This window comes from Pristis pectinata, chromosome 16 (genome assembly GCF_009764475.1).
Source record: "Pristis pectinata isolate sPriPec2 chromosome 16, sPriPec2.1.pri, whole genome shotgun sequence".
Taxonomy (NCBI): Eukaryota; Metazoa; Chordata; class Chondrichthyes; order Rhinopristiformes; family Pristidae; genus Pristis; species Pristis pectinata.
In genome coordinates this window covers 38,268,737-38,292,583 of record NC_067420.1, presented here as the reverse complement: position 1 = coordinate 38,292,583, position 23,847 = coordinate 38,268,737, and the positions used below count along the sequence as shown (strand labels likewise).

General features: G+C 46.9%; 1 protein-coding gene across 5 annotated transcripts in view; it reads left to right on the top strand.

The window, feature by feature from the left end:
• Positions 1-729: 729 nt before the first annotated feature.
• phf20b (PHD finger protein 20, b) overlaps positions 730-23,847 on the top strand; it is an 85,472-nt gene continuing 62,354 nt past the window's right edge. For 3 of the 5 annotated variants that reach the window (XM_052031033.1, XM_052031029.1, XM_052031030.1), the window contains exons 1-3: positions 847-1,034; positions 18,987-19,088; positions 21,131-21,302. In XM_052031033.1, the coding sequence (XP_051886993.1) occupies positions 19,006-19,088; positions 21,131-21,302 (255 nt within the window). In that variant the 5' untranslated portion in view covers positions 847-1,034; positions 18,987-19,005. Of the gene's footprint in view, positions 1,035-18,986; positions 19,089-21,130; positions 21,303-23,847 lie in introns of all 5 variants that reach the window. The other 2 variants (XM_052031031.1, XM_052031028.1) reach the window with 1 other exon arrangement.

Sequence of the window (23,847 nt, the reverse complement as noted above, 5' to 3'; positions counted from 1 at the left end):
TCCTCAACTGCCTCTCCAGTTCCTTCTTTGAAAGTACGACTGAAGTTTTGCAGTCGCGTTCTCCTGCATTGCACGGTCTGATCCATAATGAGTAATAAAGGGAAAAAGGAATCGAAGCGGCGCCTTCCTATTACAGACCTGCAGCTTTTATCACCATTAATACCGAGTATCAGCCCGTCTCCCGCCTTCCCCGGTTGATACACGAGGCTTGGCTACATTTCCCTGTATCGACGTTCCATGGGCTGGCGCGCATGCGCCAGGGAGGCAGCAGGAAGAGTGGGGGGGGGGGAGGGGAGGGTTAGCAGCAGCTGAAGGGGAGGAATGGCGGCCGCTAAAGCCGGTGTAAACAGGAGAAAGAGCGCGGAGCCCGGGAGGGGGGAGGGTGGGGAGCCCGGGCCGGTAGTAAATGATCTACGTTGCTCTCTCCCTCTTTTCCTTCCCTTGTGTATCCATGCATCCTGTTTCCCACCCCGGGACCCAGCCTGACCCCCACCCCACCCCAGGGTCCCGGTCCCGGACCCGGCCCCGGCCCCGACACAGAGAGAGAGAGAGGGGAGGGGGAAAAAGACCCGGGTGGGTTAAAAAAAACGCGGCGCACTCGAACTTGCTGCTGATTGACAGTGAGCGCCCAGCCAATGAGAGACGAAGCGCCAGCCGGGAGGCCAATCGGAGAGGCCGGTGGGCGGTTCTCTCTCCCCCCCTCTCCCCGCAGCCCGGCCCCGCCCCTTCAGAGGGAAGGAGTTTGGTTGCGGCGCGCAGCAGAATCCCTCTCGGATTGTGTGGGGGATCTTTCTGCTTTAACCCCCCCCCCACCCACACCCCCCACCTACCCCCCCCACACAGGAGGCTCATCTGCATATTTTGGGAAGTTTTTATTCACCCTCCCCAGGAAGGGGAAGAACAAGAAGGAGGAGGGTATATTTATTCTCCCCCCCCCCGTGGAGTTTGTACATGAGGGAGGGGAGAGGGGAAAAAAAGAGTCGTCACGGCGGAGGCGGCGGCAGCAGCGGCGGCAGCAGCATGGACAGAGCGAGGTAACAGCGGCGGCGGCGGGGAGGGGGCTGGAGGGCGGCCGGGGAGGGAGGGAGAGAGAGGGAAGGAGAGAGAGGGAAGGAGAGAGAGGGAAGGAAGGAGGGAGGAGCAGCTGGACGGTGGTTGAACGGGCCGCCGCCGCCGCCTGCCCCGGGAGCGGGTGTCCGGGTGCCTGCGGGACGGCCGCCCATTGATTTATTTATATATATGTGTGTGTGTGTGTAAATATATATATATATATAATAACCCCCCCCCCCCACCCACGGGCTGGTTGCACCGGGCGCGTCACCGCCAGACGGATACATCTGCGCGCGCGGGAGGCGGCGAGACCCCCCCCCCAACCCCGGGGCTGCCCTCTCTTCCCCCCCCCCTCCTCCCCCAACCCCGGGGCTGCCCTCTCTTCCCCCCCCTCCTCCCCCAACCCCGGGGCTGCCCTCTCTTCCCCCCCCTCCTCCCCCAACCCCGGGGCTGCCCTCTCTTCCCCCCCCTCCTCCCCCAACCCCGGGGCTGCCCTCTCTTCCCCCCCCTCCTCCCCCAACCCCGGGGCTGCCCTCTCTTCCCCCCCCCCAACCCCGGGGCTGCCCTCTCTTTCCCCCCCCCCCAACCCCGGGGCTGCCCTCTCTTCCCCCCCCCCCCAACCCCGGGGCTGCCCTCTCTTCCCCCCCCCAACCCCGGGGCTGCCCTCTCTTCCCCCCCCCCCAACCCCGGGGCTGCCCTCACTTCCCCCCCCCCCCAACCCCGGGGCTGCCCTCTCTTTCCCCCCCCCAACCCCGGGGCTGCCCTCTCTTCCCCCCCCCCCCCACCCCCACCACCACCCCGGGGCTGCCCTCTTCCCCCCCCCCACCACCACCACCCCGGGGCTGCCCTCTTTCCCCCCCCCACCACCACCACCCCCCCCACCACCACCACCCCGGGGCTGCCCTCTCCCCCCACCACCCCGGGGCTGCCCTCTCCCCCCACCCCCTCCCCCCACCACCCCGGGGCTGCCCTCTCCCCCCACCACCCCGGGGCTGCCCTCTTTTCTCCCCCCCCCCCCCCCACCACCACCACCCCGGGGCTGCCCTTCTCCCCCCCCCCACCACCCCAGGGCTGCCTTTCCCCCTCCCTCTCCCCCCCCCCACTACCCTGGGGATGCCCTTCCCCCATTACCCTGGGGCTTCAGACTTCTCCACCCAGGGGTTTTACTTCCCCTCTTTCCCCCCCCCCCCCAAACCAACCCAGGGGTTTTATTACCTTCCCCTCCCCCTCCCCCAGGAGCTTCACTAACTATCCCATTCCCCTCAGTGCTTCTCTTTCCACCCCCCCCCCCCCCCCCCCCCCCCCACAATTGGGGAGAGAATTCAAGGGATTCACCACCCACTGAGAGGGACTCCCTTTACAGCCCTCCCTTGGGTGTTTACTACACCAACCCCCACCTCTCTGGGTTAGCCCCACCTTCTGGACTTATTCCCCATCCCTCTATAATTATACCCCCCACCCCCTCACCCTCCTTTACTCAATCCCTCTTGGGTAACACCACTCTCAGGGCTTCACCACCTCGTTTTGCTCCTCAGGGCTTCAATACTTTCCCCTCTTTGGTACCGTCCTAACCCCTCAGGACATGGCTCCCCCAACCCTAGGGGCTGCTCCCTGCCCATGGGATGGCCTGACCCCACCCCTTGGGCCTTTTGCTCCCCTTGCTGCAGCTGTTGCCCACTCTCCTGGGATCAGATGGTTTGATTCCACTCTCGGACACGTCCAGATCTCTCCAGCCCTGGCGAATCATCTGATGCCCACCCTCTCAGTTGAAGACCCCTTTTGTTTTCCTGGATTCGATTTATTGATTTTCCCCTCAACTCCCCCAACCCCTCCCCCGCCCCTCCACCCCCAAACTCCCTCTGGGCTCATCCAACAATTCCCCCACCCCATACCCACTCCACACATACTGTATTTCCCCAGTTGCTGTGCGATAGGGTTGTACATTTCCTTAAACCAGTGACACCAACCCTCACCTCTTGGGTCACACCCTGAGGTTTAGATGGCTATTGAGGGTCTGTTGTGTGTCAGAGGTTGAACTCCCTGTTGAAGTTTCCTCCAGTAAAGGAGGAATCCATTTAGCTCATACCAGTGCTGCCTCTCTGGACAAGCTGTCCATTGAGTCCCTCTTGCCCTGTAGACCAACGTTTCCTCTTCCTCGCCCCAGGCTTTACGTTTGAGGGGGATTTGGTCAGTGTGTGGGGAAGAGATTAATTCGGAGTCATTGGTTTAATTAGTTCAGTTCAGCACAGCATCGTGGGCCAAAGGGCCTGTACTGTTTTCTGTTTACACATTTCTTTGTCGAGTGTTTATGATTCAACCTGTTACCACTCTGATTTCTGGGCTGAGCAATCCAGATTGCAGCATCTCTTTTGAGTTTTGAGTACAGTGTTTCCTCTTTATTTGCTGTAAAAAAAACCCATGCCTTCTAGTTACAGGTCTTCCCAAGGTTACAAACACCCGATTTATGGACACTGTAATCAGAGGCTGAGTTGAGCCGAGCAGAACTGACCGTTGACCGGGTTCACTCACTGAGTCAGTGAGGCTGCTCACTCTCCTGGTCACACTGCTTCTCTGAACTCCCCCCTCCCCCCACAAACTGTTCTTCATTTCCGACTTGCGAACGGTTCAGGCAATGAACGGTTCTCAGGAATGGAACCCTGTCATAACCTGGGGACTATATGTACTTATCCTGCCTGTGGAAGCAGTTCCTCTTGTTTGCTCCATCTGAATCGTTCAAATCTCCTTTTTAACCTTCACTGTTCTAAGGGGATTAACCTGTTTTTTCCAGTCTCAGCGTTAGAGGAGCCCTGCATCTTGGTAGGAAGTCTGCACCCTCTGAGGCTTTGATGCTTTTCCTTTTAATATGAAAAATACAACCTATTTCTCATTGCATGTTTTTTCTACAGAGGGAAATACAAAAGGTTGTAAGCATGTTTTCCAAAAGTTAAATTGTGTAAGGACAAATATTTGGAGGGTTAATGAGAGAGAGCAGGAAACTGGGGCAAATTGAATAGCTGTAACAAAGAGCCCGCACATGCATGATGGACTGAATGATCAGTGAAAAACTTTGTTTTGCATGCCAACCATACAGATTTCATCACATCAGTACATCGAGGTAGTACAAGGAAAAAGCAATAACAGAATGCAGAATGAAGTGTTACAGTTACCGAGAAAGTGCAGTGCAGGGAGACAATAAGGTGCAAGGCTGTGACGAGGTAGACTGTGAGGTCAAGAGTCCATCTTATTGTATAAGGGGACTGTTCGATTCATTCTGTTATTGCTTTTCCTTTGTACTACCTCGATGTACTGATGTGATGAAATGATCTGTATGGGTGGCATGCAATGCAATGTTTTTCACTGTACTTTTGTACATGTGACAATAAACCAATTTACTAGTTTACCTTCTGCTCTGTGATTCTGTCCATTGTCCCCATGTGCGAATTTCATTACTGAAATACTGTTCCTTCTCTAGAACACAAACAGTCTGCTGGAGAAACTCAGCAGGTCAAGCAGCATCTGTGGGGGGAGGAATTGTCGACGTTTTGGATCAGGACATGTAGGGTTTCGACCCAAAACTTTGACAATTCTTTCCTCCCCACAGATGCTGCCTGACCTGCTGAGTTCCTCCAGCAGATATTGTGCTCCAGGTTTCAGCACCTGCAAGTCTCTCTTGTCTTTGTCCTTCTCTAGATTGTATTCTGCTGACTTTCCGTGGCTCATTCGATTATGGAGTTCAGACAGGCTGTGAACTCTCTAACTGAAGGATTCTCACGTTGTCTCATTCTGTGCATCAGTGCACCTGGATTTGCTTTGCCCCCATCTTGAGCTATGCAAATAATGTTGCAGCCAGTCGCTCACCTGCTCTGCACCATCCAGGGCACAGCACCCTGCTTGATTGGCAGCGCTGTTGAGCGGCCGCTCCCTCTCACAGTGGCTGCAGTGTGTACCACCTGCAAGATGCACTGCCCCAGATTTTTGGACAGCACCTTCTAAGCCCATTACCACTAGGAGGACAAGGGCCACCTGCGTATGAGGACGCCACCACCTGCAGGTTCCCCTCCCAGTTACACACCGGTCTTATTTGGAAATGCGTTGCCGTTCTCTCCTTGTTGATAGGTTTAAATTCTAGAGCTCCCTATTTGGCAGATTGGGGATAGTACATTCACCAGGAGGACTGCAGCATTTCAAGTGATGGGGATGGGATGTGGGAGGAGTGGAACATCTCTCAGGGACAACTAGGGATGGGCGATTAAATGCTCCCATTACCTGTGAGATGTTTCTTTCTATTAAGTTGTGCCATTTTAGCAATGCATCCTGCTTTTTTGGGTTGCTGTGGTTTGTTACTGAAGAGGTCGGTTGGCGTCACAAACTATTGGTTCCTACTGAACTGGGAGTGGACGGTGATGCATGGGTATGTGTTTGACATTGGGAGGCTTCTTTGGGGTCATGTGTAGCTGTGCCAAAGGAAAGCCAGAAGCTTTCACTCAAAGAATGGAGCCAATTAGAATCACTCACAAATAAAGTGGAAACAAGGATCTTGCTGCTCTCAGTCAGGAAAGTGCATAAGTTATGAAGAGAGCTCAGAAAGATGTGAGCAACTCACTCGTGCTCATTAATAAGATGGCCATGACCCAGATCCAGGTTGCAATGTTTGCTACTTTAATTGCTTGCTCTTTGTAACAGGAACTGGGTAGAACTGGATTTGGCATCACATCTCCAAAGCAGAGATAAGGACCGTTAACCAGGGTGCCTAGATAACAATCCTGAACTGTAATTGAGTGTGTTGTGTTTCATCCCATGATTGAAAAGCATAATGATGTGTACACTGGGTGAATCATAATGACCACTGGTGTATCTTAAATCGTGTGCCAGTGGGTGTGAGTGTGACTTTGTGTAATGCAGTACCGAAAGAGGCCTTTTGGCTCATTTAGTAGTGCTATCCAATTAGTCACACTCCCTACCCTTCCTCTGTAAGCCTGTCGGTTTTTTTTTGCTGGATGTTTACACAGTTCCTTCAGGAAAGGGGGAGAAAGTTGGAGAGAGGAGGTTTGACCTTAAAACAAAACGCTGACTTGTATTAAATAGGTTTTGAGAAAGGCAGCGATTGGATGACATGATACTTTTTATTCAGGCAATGTAAATTGGCAAGTGTACCGGGCATTTTGCAGGTGTGTTAACTGTCATCAGTGTCTCTTCTAAGAGTGCCTTTAGTTTCTTGTTTGGTTGTGGTGTTAGGTCTGATGCATCTGTGATTGTCAGATTATTTTCTTACCTTGTCCAAAAATATTTAGAACTCAATGCAGACATTTCAACACACTGCGATTGGTGCAGTTTGCCTGCTGGCTTTGGGCACTGTAATGTACAATCATAACCCGAGTTCCTTGTTCCTTAAGAAGTTGGACAGGATGCTGGCAGCTCTGTGTGCGGCCATTAACATTTACCAAGTAACCTTGCTATTTGAAGGTATAAAGTAGAGAACAGTCCTCCTGCAGTGATTTGGTTTTTTTGGGTCTGCTTTATAGGATGCTGTGATTGATTTTAGAAGGCTCACGATATTCACTGTCAGCCGATTATGGGATAGTGATTAGAGGACACTTTCTGATTGAGCTAAAGATGACGTGAGCTGGGAGAATGAACCTTGCTTAGTTGTCAGCTGCCCTTGATTAGATTTCTTTCAGGGGATTTAGTATGTTGCTGGAGGAAATGCACACTCCCTTGCATTGATGACTGGAAAGAGAGGCATTGTGGCATTGGTGTGTAAGTGCCGTTGAATGCCGGTCTTCCATCGTAGGGCGTAACACTTCAGTGGAACTGACACCGATGAATGTCACGAACTGCAGCTCCAACCTCGAGTCAAGTCGAGTTTATTGTCATATGCATGAGTAAGGGGAGGTACAGGTACAATGGCAAAACTTGCAGCAGTATCACAGGCACATAGATTCAAACAACACAGAGAATACAAGTTGTGCATAAAGTATATACAAGTTACACAAGACAGGGAAGGAAGAAAGACTGCAAAGCAAGACCTTAGTGCAAAAAAACATAATCAGAGACAATTCCATGATAGTGCAAGTGGTGGCCATTGCTGAGATAGGATTACCGTTGTGCAGGTCTGTTCAATCTCATCTCCATCACCAGTCCTGCGGGTATCACCTTTTACTGCTGTTTTTCTGCCTTGACACACTTCCTGTTGATCTAATCTTTGTTTATGACATTGTCAGACTCTTAATATTTCATTACTCATTTCTGATCTCTGGGTAAACTTGAACTTCTCTAAACTCTGCTGCCTGCATGCTAACAGCTCATCCGTCCCATTATCCTGGTGCTCACTGACCAACACTGGCTCTCACTTGCGCACTGCTTATCCCTCTTTTCACATAACCTCATGGTCTCGCCTCCTCCAGTCCTGCAGCTCCCGGATCTGTGCTCCCTTGTCCTGTACCTTGAGTGTCTATGATGATAATTGCTCATCATTAGCAGTGGTGCCTTCAGCTACATGGATCTGAAGCTCCAGAATCCTCTTCCTAAACCTCTGCCTCCCTTTAAAACTCTCCTTAAAACCTAACAGCTTTCTCTCACCTGTAATGTTAACTTCTACCTGCACCTTAGGATGTTCTTTTATGTTGAAGGTGTAATATAAACTCAGGTTATTGTTTAGTAGGCTCGATGGCATCGACTATTATTGTGTCCTGGGAATTTTCGAGCTACAGAAGCCTGAAGTCCCACACCACCAGGTTCAACAACAGCTACGTTCCTTCAACCATTCGGTTCTTGAACCAACCTGCACAATCCTCATCGCTACCTCAGTGTGGCAACACTATGACCACTTTGCACTACAATGGACTTTGTTTTCTTCTAATTGTGTTCTCTCTTGTAAAAAATTGTGTATAATTTATGTTTAATTTGTCTTTCTTGTGAATGTTGTGTATCTGATGCTATGTGCCTGTGATGCTGCTGCAAGTAAGTTTTTCATTGCACTTGTGCATATGACAATAAACTTTACTTTGACTTTGTGTTTGGTCCCTGTCTCCACAGTCCTGGAGATATTGCTTTTCTGAAATTGCTACACTTTTCCTGAGAGATGATTTGCAGTGGACTACCAGCATATTCCACTGCTGGCCCTTCCTGTGATTGCATCACGAACAGATCGTTGGGTTAAATTGGAATTAGTAGGACAAATAGTTCTGTAGCCTGTCAAAATCATAGCTGAACCAGAGAGTCGTGTCCACTTTCCAACCCGGTCTCCACGTTCCTTAGTATCCAAACATTTATCAGCATCAACCACAACTGATCGCTGACAGCTGTACGTCAGAGGGTTTCAAAGATTTACAACCCTCTCATTGAAGAAATCTTTCCTCAGTTCTGAGATATTGCTCGTGGAATCTAAAACATAGGACAGTACAGCACCGGAACAGGCCCTTCAGCCCAGCATATCTGTGCCGACCACGAAGCCAATCATATCTGCTTGCACCTGGACTATATCCCTCCATCCCCTACCTGTTCACATCCCTGTCTAAATACCTCTTAAACGTTGCTGTCGTATCTTCTACCACCTCCCTTGGCAGCATGTTCCAGGCACCCACCACTCTGTGCTTTTCAAACAAAAACCAGGCTTGCAAATCTCCTTTAAACTTTCCCCCTCTCACCTTAAACCTATAATCCCTATTACTTGACATTTCCACCCTAGGGAAAAAGACTCCCAATTACCTACCCTATCTATGCCCCTCATCATTTTCTCCTGAAACGCCAGAGAAAACAACCCAGGTTTGTCCAACCTCTCGTTGTAGCTAATACTTTCTAACCGAGGCAACATCTTCTGCGCCCTCTCCAAATTCCCCGTATCCTTCCTGTAATGTGGTGATTAGAACTGAGCACAGTAATCCACACATGTGGCCTGACTAAAGTTTTACACAGCTGCTATGTGGCTTCCCAACTTTTATACTCAGTGCCCCCAACAGATGAAGACAAGTGTGCCGTATGCCGCCTTTACCACCCTAGTCTCTTGAATTTCCACTTTCAGGGAGCTGTGGATTTGCACCCCAAGATCCCACTGTACATCAACGCCCCTAGGGGTTCTGCTGTTTACAGTACGAGTTCTTCTCTCTCAAACCAGAGGAAGACAAAATCTCGGCATCTTTGAGTAAATGTGGACCAAATCCTTGATCTTTCCTTCTAGGGTAGACACTTTTTTTTGTATTTCTTGACAAAGAAGGAGGCCATTTGATCCATTGAGTCCATGCTGACTCTCGGAGCAATCCCTTCCCCCATTTATTTTCCTGTAACCTATTCTCACTCGTGTGTCCATCATCAACACCCCCTTTATTCTCCTGCCATCCACATTCACTTGGGGCAATTTACAGTATCCAATTAAACAATGTGATGTGGGTGGGAACATGAAGCAGAGCGAGTTCCCTAAAACCCCCACCTCCAGAATGCTCTGAGGTTAACAGTAAAGAGTCATACAGCATGGAAACAGGCCCTTTGGCCCAACTCAACTGTGTTGCCCAGCGAGCTAGTCCCATCTGCCTGTGTTTGGCCCATAGCCCTCTAAACGTCTCCTATCCACGTACTTATCTAGATGGCTTTTAAATGTTGCTGATGTGCCCTCCTCAACCACTATTTCTGGCAGCTCATTCCAAATACTCACCACCCTTTGCGTGAAGAAGCTACCCCTGATGTCCTTTTTAAACCTCTCACCTCTGATCTTAAACCTGTGCCCTCCTGATTTTGGCACTCGCTCCCTGGGAAAAAGACTACGTGCTTTTGCCCTGTCTGTGCCCTTCATGACCTTATACACCTCTATCTGGTCACCCCTCAATCTCCTACATTCCAGGGAATAAAGTCCCAGTCTACACAACCCTTCCTTGTGACTCAGGCCCCCAAGTCCAGGCGACATCCTGGTAAATCTTTCTGCACTCTTTCTAGTTTAATAACGTCTTTCCTATTTGCCAGCTGTTAAATGGTTTTGAGCTAATTTTAAATAATTAAAAATAAAATTAATTTTAAAAATAACAAATAGTTAAAACATTGAGATAAATTAAAATAAGGTGAGAGGGAAAAGATTTTAAAGGGGACCTGATGGGCAACAGCTTCGCACAGAGGGTGGTGTGTATTTGAACTGAGCTGCCAGGGGAAGTGGTTAAGGCAAGCAAAATAACAAGGTTTAAAAGACATTTGGATGGGTACATGGATAGGAGAGGTTTAGAGGGATATGGGCCAAATGTGGGAAAATAGGACTAACTTGGATGGGCATCTTGGTTGGCATGGATGAGTTGGGCCGAAGGGCCTGTTTCCGTGCTGTATGACTCCTATTACTCAAACTCTTACCTGCCTTTGTCCTCGGTGACTCCATTCTGTGCACCAGGGGGCGACCCACACAATCAGAGGGAGAACGCATAAACCCCACACTTGGAGCTGGGATTGAACCCAGGTCTCCAGAGCTGAGAGGCAGCAGCTCTACCTGCTGAGCCACTGAGCCACCCATTCTGGTGAACCTTCACGGCACTCCCTCTACTGCAATCATATCCTTCCTCGTTTAGGGAGACCAGCCATCTCCCTATCTGTGTGTCCTAGAACTCACACAGGTGGCTCTATGCTGCACTGTTTGAGGTTGGTATATCCAATAGGGAGTGTTGAGAAAGAGGAACTTGTTACCATGGGGAGTCATTTAGACAAAGTACATAGCCCAAGACTGCGCACAGTGCTTCAGGTGTTGTCTTGCCAGTTATTGCTGATTACAGCAGATTTACAGCACTACTCTGCCTTGTCTTACTCTCTCCGCACTGTGTTTACAATCCACACCATCCTCCCACTCTATCTCATGGTATTAGTGTAATCTTCCTTTCTCCCTTGTTTATTCAGCTTCCCTGAAAATGCATCAATGCTCTCTGTCTAAATGACTCCCTGTGGTAGCAAGTTCCTCTTTCTGAATTCCTGATTGGATTTGTATCCTTGGGATGTGAGTGGGAATGTGAAGCAGAGCAAGTTCCATGAATTCCCACCCCAGAACTCTCTGAGGTTAACAGTTTGCCAGCTGTTAAATGCTTTTAAGCTATTTTTAAGTATCTCTGATAGATTATCAAAAAATTATTCAAACAGATTTAAATAATTAAAAATAAAGTAAAATTATTTTTAAAAAATTAAATCTTTGAGATAAAATAATTAAAATTCTTGTATTTTGGTCCTACTCTCTTGCAAGTGGAAAACACTTCTCCATATTTCACTTAGACTTCCTTTATAATGTTAACACACACAAAATGCTGGAAGAACTCAGCAGGTCAGGCAGCATCTATGGAGGGAAATAAACAGTCGACGTTTAGGGCCGAGACCCTTCATCAGGACTGATCAGGATTTGTGTGTGTTGCTCCAGATTCCAGCATTTGCAGAATCTCTTTGTAATGTTAAAGGCCTTTGCGGTCGGGTCTCAAGCCACTTTTTTTGTAGAGGAAAGCACCTTAATTTGTTCAGTCACCCCTGTAAGTTACAAGCTTTTAATTCCAGAAACATCCTTGTGAATCTTCATTGCAGTTGCTCCAGTGACTCTGGGTCCATTTTGTAACATGGCTGTCAGGTCTGTGTACCTAGGTTCTTGCCCTCGATTTTAGAGAAAGAAATAAGACCTGGTGTTGTAGACATGGTGTTGGAGTCTTCCCCATGTTCTGTTATTCCTCAAATCTCTCATGTCCCTGGGAAGGTTGCGGTGGAGAGGGGAGGAAGTCTGGATCGGGGATTTAAGATTGGGGAAAATCTTGATCTTTGAGGGTCTTTCTCAATGCAGAATGTCGTTATTCTGATGCGGTGTTTCACTTGCGCTCTGCAGATTTGGTTTTAAGATTAGTCCTGTTGTCCTGATGATAACTCAAAACTCCCTTAAACTTTAAGAGTAGAAACCAGTTGCTGAACTTTTCAGTCTCTTGCCTGACAAGTTATTGTATAATCTCCAATCAATTCCCTGTCTCTGTCTGCCCCTCATCATAATGGGTGGTGTGTGTAACTCCTGGGTGAACGTGCCACTTGTCCATCACTTGCCAGCATCCACAGTGGCTGTGCAAGAAAGCTGGTTGCAGAATGACTTCACTCACTTGGTTTCTGTTTCTGGTTACGCTCCCACCTTTGTCCGAATGTTTTCCTGCCCTCTGCACCGCATACTTCTGGTGCAACGGTCCAGGATCATCTGGAGGAACCACTGTGCTGTCTTGGCTGACTGTCTTCCGCTGAAGGTTTGGCGGTCTTTGGTGAAAAATGTAGTGGCTACCATTGTGGTTTCTGTAATACACACCGGAGACTTTGTGCTAAATGCTCCCGCATCTCTCACCGTGGGACACGGGGTGAACTTCACCAGTGAAAGGCGGCAGACAGTTTCACCAAACAGGGCTTCACAACCCCTGCCGTTATGTGTTACCACCATACCTTGGAGCAAAGAGCTCTCTCCCTCTGCAGCCAACTGAGACCTGCTGTCTGGAGCAGCTGGCACCTTCAGATTTGCTCAAGTCAATGTGGATGGACTTACCGTAAAGTTTCTCCTTTCACACCCACAGAACACCCCGAAAAGCTTCATCACCAGTGATTTACTTTTGCACTGGCCTCGTCCACGTTTCTGTGGGAAGGGTGGTGTCAGGCAGTGAGTTCTTGGATGAATTATTCATAAGCAAAATACTACAGATGCTACGTCCAAAGTAAAAGAAAAGTTAGAATGCTGGAGATACCCAGTGAGTCGGGCAGCATCTGTGGCGAGGGAAAAAGTTAACATTTCAGGTTAAGCTTTCTTTGGAACTGTTGACAAGAAGTGATGGGGCTCGTATGGATAGTCCATGGTAGGGCCCTGGAGAGTGTGGTAGGACAGAGACCTAGGGGTACAGATACATAGTTCCCTGAAAGTAGCGGCATGGGTATGCAGGGTGGTGGTGAAGAAGGTGTTTGTCACATTTACCTTCGTTGGTCAGGGCATTGAGTACAAGAGTCAGAACGTCATGTTGCAACCACAAGTCGTTGGTGAGACCACACGTGGGGTATTACGTGTAGTTCTGGTTGCCCAGCTATAGGAAGGAAGACAAGAAGCTGGAAAGTGCATAGAACAGAATCACAAGGCTGTTCCCGGGACTGGAGGGCTTGAGATACAAGGAGAGGCTGGATAGGCTGGGACTATTTTCCTTGGAGTGTGGGAGGCTGAGGGGTGACCTTATAGAGGCTTGTAAAATCATGAGGGGTGTGGATAAGGTGAATGTTCAGTCTTTTCCCCCAGTTTAGGGGAGACTAAAACTAGAGGGCATAGATTTAAGATGGAGGGGGGAGATTTAAAAACGATCTGAGGGACAAGTTTTTCACACAGAGGGTGGTGGGTATATGGAGCACACTACCTGAGGCAGGTAGTCTCACAATTTTTATGAAGTATTTAGATGAGCACTTAAAAGGCAAGTGCTGTAGAGTGGAACTACCATCCAGGTATGGACACAGTGGGCTAATTTGCTGTAGGACATTTGAAAGACATTTGGACAGGTACATGGATAGGAAAGGTTTAGAGGGATATCAGCCAAACGCAGGCAAATAGGACTAGCTTGGGTAGACATCTTGGCCGGTGTGGATGAGTTGGGTCAAAGGGCCTGTTTCCGTGCTGTATGACAATTTACATAAATTTCCTACAAGTCACACCTGCCTTTATTAGCATTTTTCATTCTGTTGTGGTTATATACATTGAGACCAAGATGGGTGTGATTGGTGATCTCGCCCCAGCCAGTTTGTGTGTAACTAGTTCCCACAAACAGTAAAAAATCACAATCAGATCTTGTTTTAGTGATGTTGGTTGAGATTTGAATTGTTGCCACAGCACACTCCCCTGCACTATAAAATAGTGTGTTGGAATTATTTTAAAAACACCTGGGAGGACAGTTTACTTTTCATTTTGAACAGTGACATCTCCAACTGCAGCACTCCCTCATTACTGCACGGGAGTGTTAGCCTTGTTTATAGTGTTCCAGTCTCTGGAGCAGGATTTGAACACACAGCCTTCTGACTCAGAATCAAGGGTGCAACCTACTGAGCCACAGCTGACACTTGCATAACTGTCCTCCATTCAGTGCATTTGCTGGTGAATGCTCCCAGCTTTAATCATGAGGTGTTGAAGAAGTTTCAGTGGCAAGTCTAGTTTGTACAGACTTGGGGCTTGTCTAGTCACCACTCTATTCTTGGGTAAAACAGTTCCCTGTTTACAGTGAAACTTCGATAATCCAGTATGCTCGGGACTTTGTACTGTACCGATGATTGTTATTCCAATTAATACAGCAACGCTTTTAATTCACTGATTTTGTAGATGTTACACAGTACAGTAGTATAATTTTCCAGTGAGATTAAAGGGAGTGCAGGTGTGTGAGAAGGCCCATTGGAACCAGGGCCCCAGTGAGCTTAGAGGGAGTGTACAAATTGGCACTGGTGAGTCAGGAGCCAAACCAATGGGATCATAGCGTATCATTGAAGTTTTACTGTAGTGTGCTGCTTAAACAGATTGAGCAAATAGGCTTTGCTGTGGGACAGACGATCTGTGAGTCTTGCATACAAGTTTTGCTCACCACTAACTCATTGTCGTGGAGTTCACCAAGCCCACACTGACCACCGACCACCCATTTACACTTCTACGTAATCCCATTTTATTCTCCCCTCATTCCCACCAACGCCTCTCGAATTCAATCACCAATGCACCAGGAGTAATTCACCGCAGCGAATTAACCTACCAGCCCGCACTGTTTTACCAACCACAGCACCCAGAGGAAACCCATGCAGAAACTCCACACAGCAAACACCCAAGCTCGTGATTGAACCCGGGTCCCTGGAGCTGTGAGGCAGCGGCTTCACTGGGTGAGCCACTGTGCCGCCATGGTTTCAGACAATGTTGTTCAATCTATTATTAAACAAGCTGTTGCAGTCATAGCTTCAATTGCGCACTCCTACCACACGTTAGACTGTCAGCTGTGGCTCACTCTGGGTTGTGAGCTGCAGAACCACTCCAGAAACCTGGGGCCCCAAAAGTCTACTGCATTGTTGAAGAGCTGCTTGTTGGAGGTGGTACCTTTTGGATGTTAAACCAAGGCCCAAACTTCTCTCAGGTGATTGGTGAAAGAACCTGTGGCACTATTTCAGAGATCAGTGGTGTCTGCCTGGTGTCCTGGCCAATGTTTATCCATTACTCAACATTCCTTGAAATTGCTTACTATCACTTTGGGGGCACAAATTAGCTGCCCTGCTCCTCTCTACATTACTTCAGTGACTACTCAAGAATATAGCTGGAGCACAGTGGCCATTGCTAAGGGAACATGAAAGGCACTAGTAAAGGTCCTACCACTGGGTGGAGCTCCAGGCCACAGAACCTGTAACTCCATCATCACCGTCCCAGGCTGTTGGAAATTCGCCTCGTCCTGTTTGAAACCCCTCGGGAGATACTCCAGTGGGTTAGAATGGCTCGCGTGCTCCAGCTCTTGTTTTCAAACTGCTGGAGAATTTGCTGCTTGTTTTTCTTGGCTCTTCTGTGTTGTGGCAGCCAATTGCTCTGCAGAAGATTGGTAATGACTGCATTTGGTAACCCACAATTGCTGACTTTAGAAGCCAGAGTAGCCCATTCTGCCCCTTGTAGGTGCTGGGCAATTCATGGCTGATCTTTCCTCTCAACACCACCTTGCTAGACAAATCCCATGTCCCTTAATCTCTGAAAATCTATTGGACTTTGTTATGAATGTACTCGGTAATTAGACCCCTTGGGTAGAAAACTTCAAAGATTCACCACCTTCTGGATGAAGTATTTTCATCTCATCTTGGTCATGAATGGCTGACCCCTGATTTTGAGATGGTAGTTCCTGGTTCTGGACATGCCAGGCAGGGGAAAATAAAATCATTCCTGCATCTACCCTATCAAGTCCCTTAGGAATTTCATCACTTCATTGGGATTGGCTCTCATTCTTCCATATCTGGAGAGTATGCATGCAATCTGGTTAATCTATCCTCCTGGACCATCTCAGTACTCATTGTGGTGAACCTATATTGCACTCCCTCCATCATTATGTCCACCATACAGTAGGGAACCCAGATCTGTGGGCAGTGTTCCAAGTACCATCTCGCTGGAGTACTACACAAGTTCAGTAAGCTATCTTTATTCAAATCTTCTCACAATAAAGAACAACACATAGTTTGCATTTATAATTGCTTGCTAAACCTGCATATTAGCCTCCAGTGATTTGTGTACAAGGGCACTCAATCTCTCATTATTTATAGAAAGTCCTCAGCTTTTCTATTTTTTCCACTAAATTGGATGACCACACAGCCTACCTTGTTATATCCCATCTGCCATGTCGTTCTACCGCACCGCACCCCTCCCCCCCCACCCCACTCCAAAGCCTCTCCACATCCTCCTTGAAACTCTTATATCCTCTTCACAAAACCAGAAACTGGTGGAAAAACTCAGGTCAGGCAGCATCTGTGGTAAGAGAAACAACCATCATGTTGGGTCTGCAATCCTTCATCAGAACTGGGGGGAAAAAAGAGAGATACAACTTAGTTTTCAGCAGGAAGGAGGTTGGGGAATGTGCAGAACAAAGGAAATGTTTGTGATTCAGTCAAAATGCAGTAATGGGCAACTGCTGAAAATTAGCTTGTATCTCTCTCTTTCCCGGTTCTCATGAACCCGAAACGTTGACTGTTTCTCTTTCCACAGATGCTGCCTGACTTGCTGAGCTTTTCCAACATTTTTTTGATTTTTCTTCCAGATATCCAGCGTCTGAGGTTTTGTTTTGATTTTCATACATTCTCCTTGTCTACTTGTGGATGAGTGTTGACTACCTAGGTTTTCTCCCTCCGAAACTGGAAAGGTGCTTTTATTACAGCAGCAGCTTTGTTGACTGCAAGATGTCTCAAAGTGCCATGCAGCCAGTGAAGTAGCTTTTGAAGTATAATGACCATTGTAATGTAGGAAATGGGACAGCCAGTTTTGCACAGCAAGCTCCCATAAACAATAGTGCAGTAATGACACATTTAACATTTGTGTTATGATGGTGATTGAGAGAAAAGTACTGTTCAGGATTCCCCAACTCTTGAAATTTGTATCTCAGATTTTTATTTCGTACACGGCAGCTAAAGTTTGACTTATCGTCGTATTCAAATGTTGGCCCCTCTGACCAGAAAATCCTTTCTAGTGATGTTAGTTGAGGCACCGGTGACATTGGGATAACTCTCCTGCTTGGCCCATGCCACCTGAGAATGCAGGCAGGTCCTTGGCTTAATATTTCAGCTGGCAGCAGCACTGCTAGCAATGCTGCTCTCCCTCAGTACTGCAGGAGAGCGTCGTTAGATCTGGACATGATGTTATCCAGAAGTTTCTTCGGAAGTCAAGAATGAGACACATATATTTTGGTTACGGCCGTTCCATTAGATGTTCATCGTAGTACAGGTCAGACAGGGTCAGCCTATTACCAGCAAGCAAGGCAAGTAAAGAAGTAACAAAGAACTTGACCACATGCTCTCCCTTTATACTGCAAACGGGTTTAGATATGGAAACCTGTGAACAGGTACTGACTGAGTCACACTTCAGCTTTGCAGACAAAGAAACTGCGGAAGTATAGAACTGAATGTACTACAAGTTACTAAAAGTTTACAGATAAACAAGTGATTATAAGCAAGCATAAAGAAAGCTAAAACTACAAGGAAAAAACATTGTAAAAACAACAATCTGGACCCTAATCCAACAGCGGCAGTCTGCATTCTAGTGCTCGTGTCTCCAGAGTGGGTCTTGAACCCACCACCACCTGAAAGAGGTGAGAGGGCTGCCCACTGAATGCTTGTTTATGCTCCACCCCTCCTGATTTAATCCTAAGTACGTAACTGTTTTCTCTGTCTAGCATGCTTCTGCTTAAATGCATCCTGACTTGGAATTGTTTTATTGTTGTCGCATGTACAGTGAAAACCTTGTCTTGCATATCGTTCATACAGATCAATTCATTACGCAGTGCATTGAGGTAGCACAAGGTAAAACGTTATGGAATGCAGAATTATCACCTTTGCTAAGTCTGAAGTCAGGAGTGCCTTCAGTGCACGGACTGGTAGCTGTCTGTCATCTTCACAGGTGAAGTTAGGTCTGGGCAACAAATACCCAGGTCATTCTCTCTTCTCCCATCAGGCAGAAGATACAGGAGCCCGAGGGCACATACCACCAGGCTCAAGGACAGCTTCTATCCCACTGTTATAAAACTATTGAACAGTTCCCTTATACAATGAGATGGACTCTTGACCTCACAATCTACCTTGTTTGACCTTGCACCTTATTGTCTACCTGCAATGCACTTCCCTGTAGCTGTGACACTTTACTCTGTATTCTGTTATTGCTTTTACCCTGTACTACCTCAATTCACTGTGTAATGAATTGATCTGTACAAACGGTATGCAAGACAAGTTTTTCGCTGTACCTTGGTACAAGTGACAATAATATACCAATACTAGCTGTGAGTAACATAAAACAAAACCAGTTAAAGCCATAGAAGGAGACAGCATGGCAGCAGGCCCTTTGGCCCTTCAAGTCCATGCTGCCCATTTGTGACACTAATCCTACCCTAACCCATTTTGTCCTCCCTGTATTCTCATCAACTCTCCTGGTTCTATCTATCATCTGCACACAGTAGGGGCAATTCAATGTGGCTGATCAACCTACCAACCCTTATGCTCTTGGGATGTGGGAAGAAACCAGATCACCTGGAGGAAACCCACACGTAGTCACAGGGAGAAGGTGTGAATTCCACAAAGCTAGCACCGGGGATCAGACCTTGAGCCTGGTGCTGGAGCTGGGAGGCAGCAGCTTTTACAACTGTGCCACCCACACTATAACTTCTGGTTTGCAGGGACACTACGTTGGATGTGTTTTGCCACGTGCATTGGTAACTTACAAAGATTTGTGCTGTTCTGTACAGGGAATAAAGTGTATTGAAGATGTCCAAGAGACCTCCCAGTAGGCGGGGTATTACATTTGAAGTGGGCGCTCGCCTCGAAGCACGAGATCGACTGAAGAAATGGTGAGTGTTGTGCGACCGACTCTTGGAGCCACTGCTCTGCTAGAAACTTTGCACAAAAATTAAAACTGGCTCCTGTAAGAAAACAAAATGCATGCAGCAACTTTACAATTAGTCTGCACAGTTCAGTGCTTTAGTTCATCTACAGTATCTAGGCACTTGAAAATTTATTTGAATCCCAGTTTGTATATAGCCTTCCTTCACAAGTAAAGGCTGCATCCTTCAGGATTTAAAGATTAGTGGGTGATTTGATCAAATTCTTTGAAGATATTAAAGGAAGTTGCAGGGGGAAGTGTAAATGGAAACTGTTTTTGTAGGTTGTAGAGTCTAGGTCAGTGGAATGTGAGTGCAGAATGTTAGAGCCAGAATTTTCAATGATAAAGTTAAGAAGCACTTGAACACACACACGGTGCAGAAAATTGTAAGATTTTCGCAAATAGCATGTCAATTAAATATGAGGTTGTTAACACTTTTCTGTTTGTTTAGTATCTCCAGTGCAGTGTGTCAGTGGTGCATTGAGTCCACTGGTTGAATCATTTGTTTACCCTGGGCACCAATTCTCCTGCACCTGGTTTCCTGTCCAAGTATTGACCAAGTCTGATGCTGCTGAACTGCATATTCACAGGGTGTATGACAAGAATACTGATCCTTTGATCCTGCTCCTGTACTAACATTTTGGAGTGTACTGAGGTCGTGAAGTGGCGACGTTCTACAAACAGGCATTCCTACTTTCAAACCATCGTCCGTAGTTCGGAACACCGGTGGAACATTGCTCGTCAAACTAATAACTAAATGGGAAGCCAGGTGACATTGAAACAGGAGATTTATTTTGGCTACATTAAAGATGATTTACAAGTTGTTGCAGAATGGGGAGAGAGGGGAGGAGGAGTGAGTACAGGCAGTCCTGGGTTACATAAGGGTTCCGTTGCTGAGAACTGTCCACAAGCTAATTTCTCCATTAGTCAGGAACGTCCATAGCTACCCCATATCGTATTGCTCAACATACATCATTGAATATTCGCTCTAACACTGCCATAATTAAATTGGAAAGAGTGCAGAAAAGATTTATAAGGATATTGCCAGGACTTGAGCACTGAGTTATAGGGAGAGGTTGGACAGGCTAGGACTTTATTCATTGGAATGTAGGAGAATGAGGGGTGTACAAAATCATGAGGGGCATAGAGAGGGTGAACACACTCACCTTTTTTTTCCAGGGTTGGGGAATCAAGAACTAGAGGGCATAGGTTTAAGGTGAAAGGGAAAAGATTTAATAGGAACTTGAGGGACAATTTTTTACACAAAGGGTGGTATCTATGTGGAATGAGCTGCCAGAGGAAGTGGTTGAGGCAGGTACGTTCTCCTCGTGTGTCTGCGTGGGTTTCCTCCGGGTGCTCTGGTTTCCTCCCACATTCCAAAAACGTACGGGTTAGGAAGTTGTGGGCATGCTATGTTGGCGCCGGAAGAGTAGCGACACTTGCGGGCTGCCCCCAGAACACTGTCAGTAACGCAAAAGGATGCATTTCACTGTGTGTTTCGATGTACATGTGACTAGTAGCTAAATATCTTACCTTTTTCCCAGGGTGAAAATGTCAAATACCAGATGACATAGGTGCGAGGGGAAAAATTTAAAGGAGATTGGTGAGGCAAGTTGTTTTGTGGCAAAGCTGGAGTCTGGAATGTGCTGTGCAGAGTGGAGGTGGAAGCAGATACGACAGCAACATTTAAGAGGCATTTGGACAGGCACGTGAACAGGCAGGAAATGGAGGGATATGCACCTGGAGCAAGTAGATGGGATTAGTTTAAAAGGGCACCATGGTCACCACAGACATGGTGGGCTGAAGGGCCTGTTCCTATACTGTACTGATCTATGAGGTCCGGCTGCGCAGGTGGGTCCCTGTCCCCAGTACTGGCTTGACAGCCCCCAGACCAGTTCCACTTCTGCTGACTTGTTTCCCCCAACCAGTCTGAGACACCACATCCCAACGTCCCAAGAACAAGCTGGCACTGACCCCAAACCTTGGTGGTTTCTACGTGTTTCCCCGCAGGTACACGGCGCACATAGAGAAGATCGATTATGAGGAGGGCAAGGTGTTGATTCACTTCAAGCGCTGGAACCATCGATATGATGAGTGGTTCAGCTGGGATAGTGTGTACCTGCGACCTTTGGAGAGGCCTCTCCTGCGGAAGGAGGGGGCAAAACTGGACGAACCAACTGTGGTGAGTTACTTGTCACCTTCAACCTGTTCCCCGCCGGGGAGAGTCGTAGAACTTAAGCCGAACGTGGAAGAGATTCTGACAAAAAAAAACGTCGGAGAGTCACTAATGATAATTAACAATCAATAACTGTTTAAGAAAATGTTAATGTGTTTCACATTGATTTTAAAATTCTTTATCCTCCTTTAACTCCTGTTTGCACCTCTGGACAGATTAGCTGCAATGAACAAACTTTTACCACCGTTAAGCTGACAACACCACTGTCTCTTTTTTGGCAGTCCTCCATGGTCTCTGCTGTCTCACAAACATTCTCCTTATTCTGTCCAATAGTCCCCCTTAAAACAGTTGGTTTCTAACTTAGTACTGACGACGGGTCATTAAATGTTCTCTCTTTCTCTCTCCACAGATGCTGCCTGACCTGCTGAGTATTTCCAGCACTTATTGTTTTACTTCAGGCTGATTTCCCCCTCTAATCACTGTTGATATGACAGAGCAGGGACTGGTCATGAAGTGACAGAGCACTAGGCAGATCATATGACTCACTTGTGAGACTGAAAGAGTTATCCAAATGCAACAAACAAAATGCTGGAGGAACTCAGCGGGTCAGGCAGCATCTGTGGACGGAAATGGACAGTCGATCTTTCGGTCCTGGTTCCTTTCCCTGCAATAGTTCTGCATGATCTTCTCCTTTCTCATGTACAGGTAGTTCTGCTTTAACGCGATAGTTGCTTTCCTAAGAAACCTCTCGTTATAGAAAGTTGTGTTTATATATTAAAAAAAAGTTGTGTCAATGGGGGAAATGGGCCTTGGGGGTTAGAGAGTTTCAGACTCACAATAACAAAGTTAGTTTTCCCACAGGATGTTCAACAATAGAGGTGATTTTAGCAGCGAGAAGTTTATTTTGTTATTGCAAGTTAAAAACACTAAAGGCTGTTTGTTACATAGTTTAATAGGGTTTCATTGTGCAAGTATCAACAGAAACGATTGCTTGTCAATTTCCACTTGCCTCCTACAGTGAAACTAACAGCCGATGGTGTTCGATTACTGCGGAATCAAATTCTTTTACATGTAAATAGAATTTTTTTCTAAGATTTTTTTCCCCCAAGATAGCTTTTTTCCACTTGTCATTTTCCAAAGTAAGTCTTAAATGATTCTTTAGTTTCTGATTAAAATTGTATTATAAGGAATTTGGCCCACGTAACCCTAATGCATCAATTGTACTGTATCCAATTCACTTTATAGGAACGGACGTTGTAACAGAACGACCTGTATAGAGTAAAACTCCAATAGTCCATTATCCAATTAGTCAGAAGTCCTGATGGCTTAGCCTCTGGCTCACCAAAGCCTCATTTCCCATATTCCCATTAAACCTTCAGGGCTCTAGGAAAACTTAATATACTTACGTGAAACATCTGTTTTTAAAAAAAGAATTGAAAGTGTGTTGGGGTATTGGTGTAATATCCAATAATCCAGAAAGTCATGCAGTTCGGCACCACTGAAGTCCCAAGTCTGCCAGATTATTGGATTTTACTGTACATACAATTCCCTTTTGATCACTGCTACTGAATCTCCTCCCTCAGCTCTTTCTGTGATTGTCTCCCTTTTGCTGGGTTTTTGCAGTTTTAATTCAGCTCTTCTCTCTGTATTTCAAGCCTACCAGATTCCTTTTCAATAGAAACTGCAGTGATTCTATGGTTTCATTTTTTTTCTTTTATAATTGCTCGACTTTGAATCATAATCCTCTTAAATCTGTAATTCTTGATTTGGACTTTTAAGTTTAACAAAGTTAGTAATATGGGGGATAAAAGAAACTAGAGTATAAAAATGCAAATAGGTCTCTGTGTTGCACTTTAAAAGTATTGTTGAAGATTCCATCTCTGCTCCCAGTGAAAGCATAAGCCATTTACATTTTGTTGGTTGGTTAAATTATAGACTAAATGTACTTTGTTGAGTTCCAAATCCAGAATCCCTTGAGGTTAAGTTCTTCTACCTTATGTCCCTCTGTGACCTTTGTAAACCTCTCCCACCTCTCAAAATCCTCTGTCCCTTTACTACTTTACACATTTCCCCAAACCCTCCCCCTCCAATTCACCAGTACACTCCCAGCTCTGTCTGCAGCCTTAGGGCCCTCGAGCTCTGACGTTCCTTTTCAATGTTGCTCCAGCTCCTGCTCTTGTCTGTTAAGAACCTCCATTGGAACCCATGCTTTTGAGCAACCATTGTCACTACCTTTGGCATGGTGCTCCTCTTTCTGACATCTCTGAAATGCTTTGGGATCTTCTGCCACCTTAAGTTACAACACAAAAGCATTCCATTCAGCTCCACAAGTCTCTGCCAGCAATCGTGTTCCATTGAGGCTGTCAACATCCTCGTGCTTTACCCTTAACTTTAAGGTACGATATTGATCTGGATAGTAGCTAGGGAATTTTGTTTTAGAAAGAGCTCTGAAATAATACACAACTCATTTTGTCATCTGTCAGCCACTGTCTGTAAGGAGTTCGTATGTTCTCCCCGTGTCTGCGTGGGTTTCCTCCGGATGCTCTGGTTT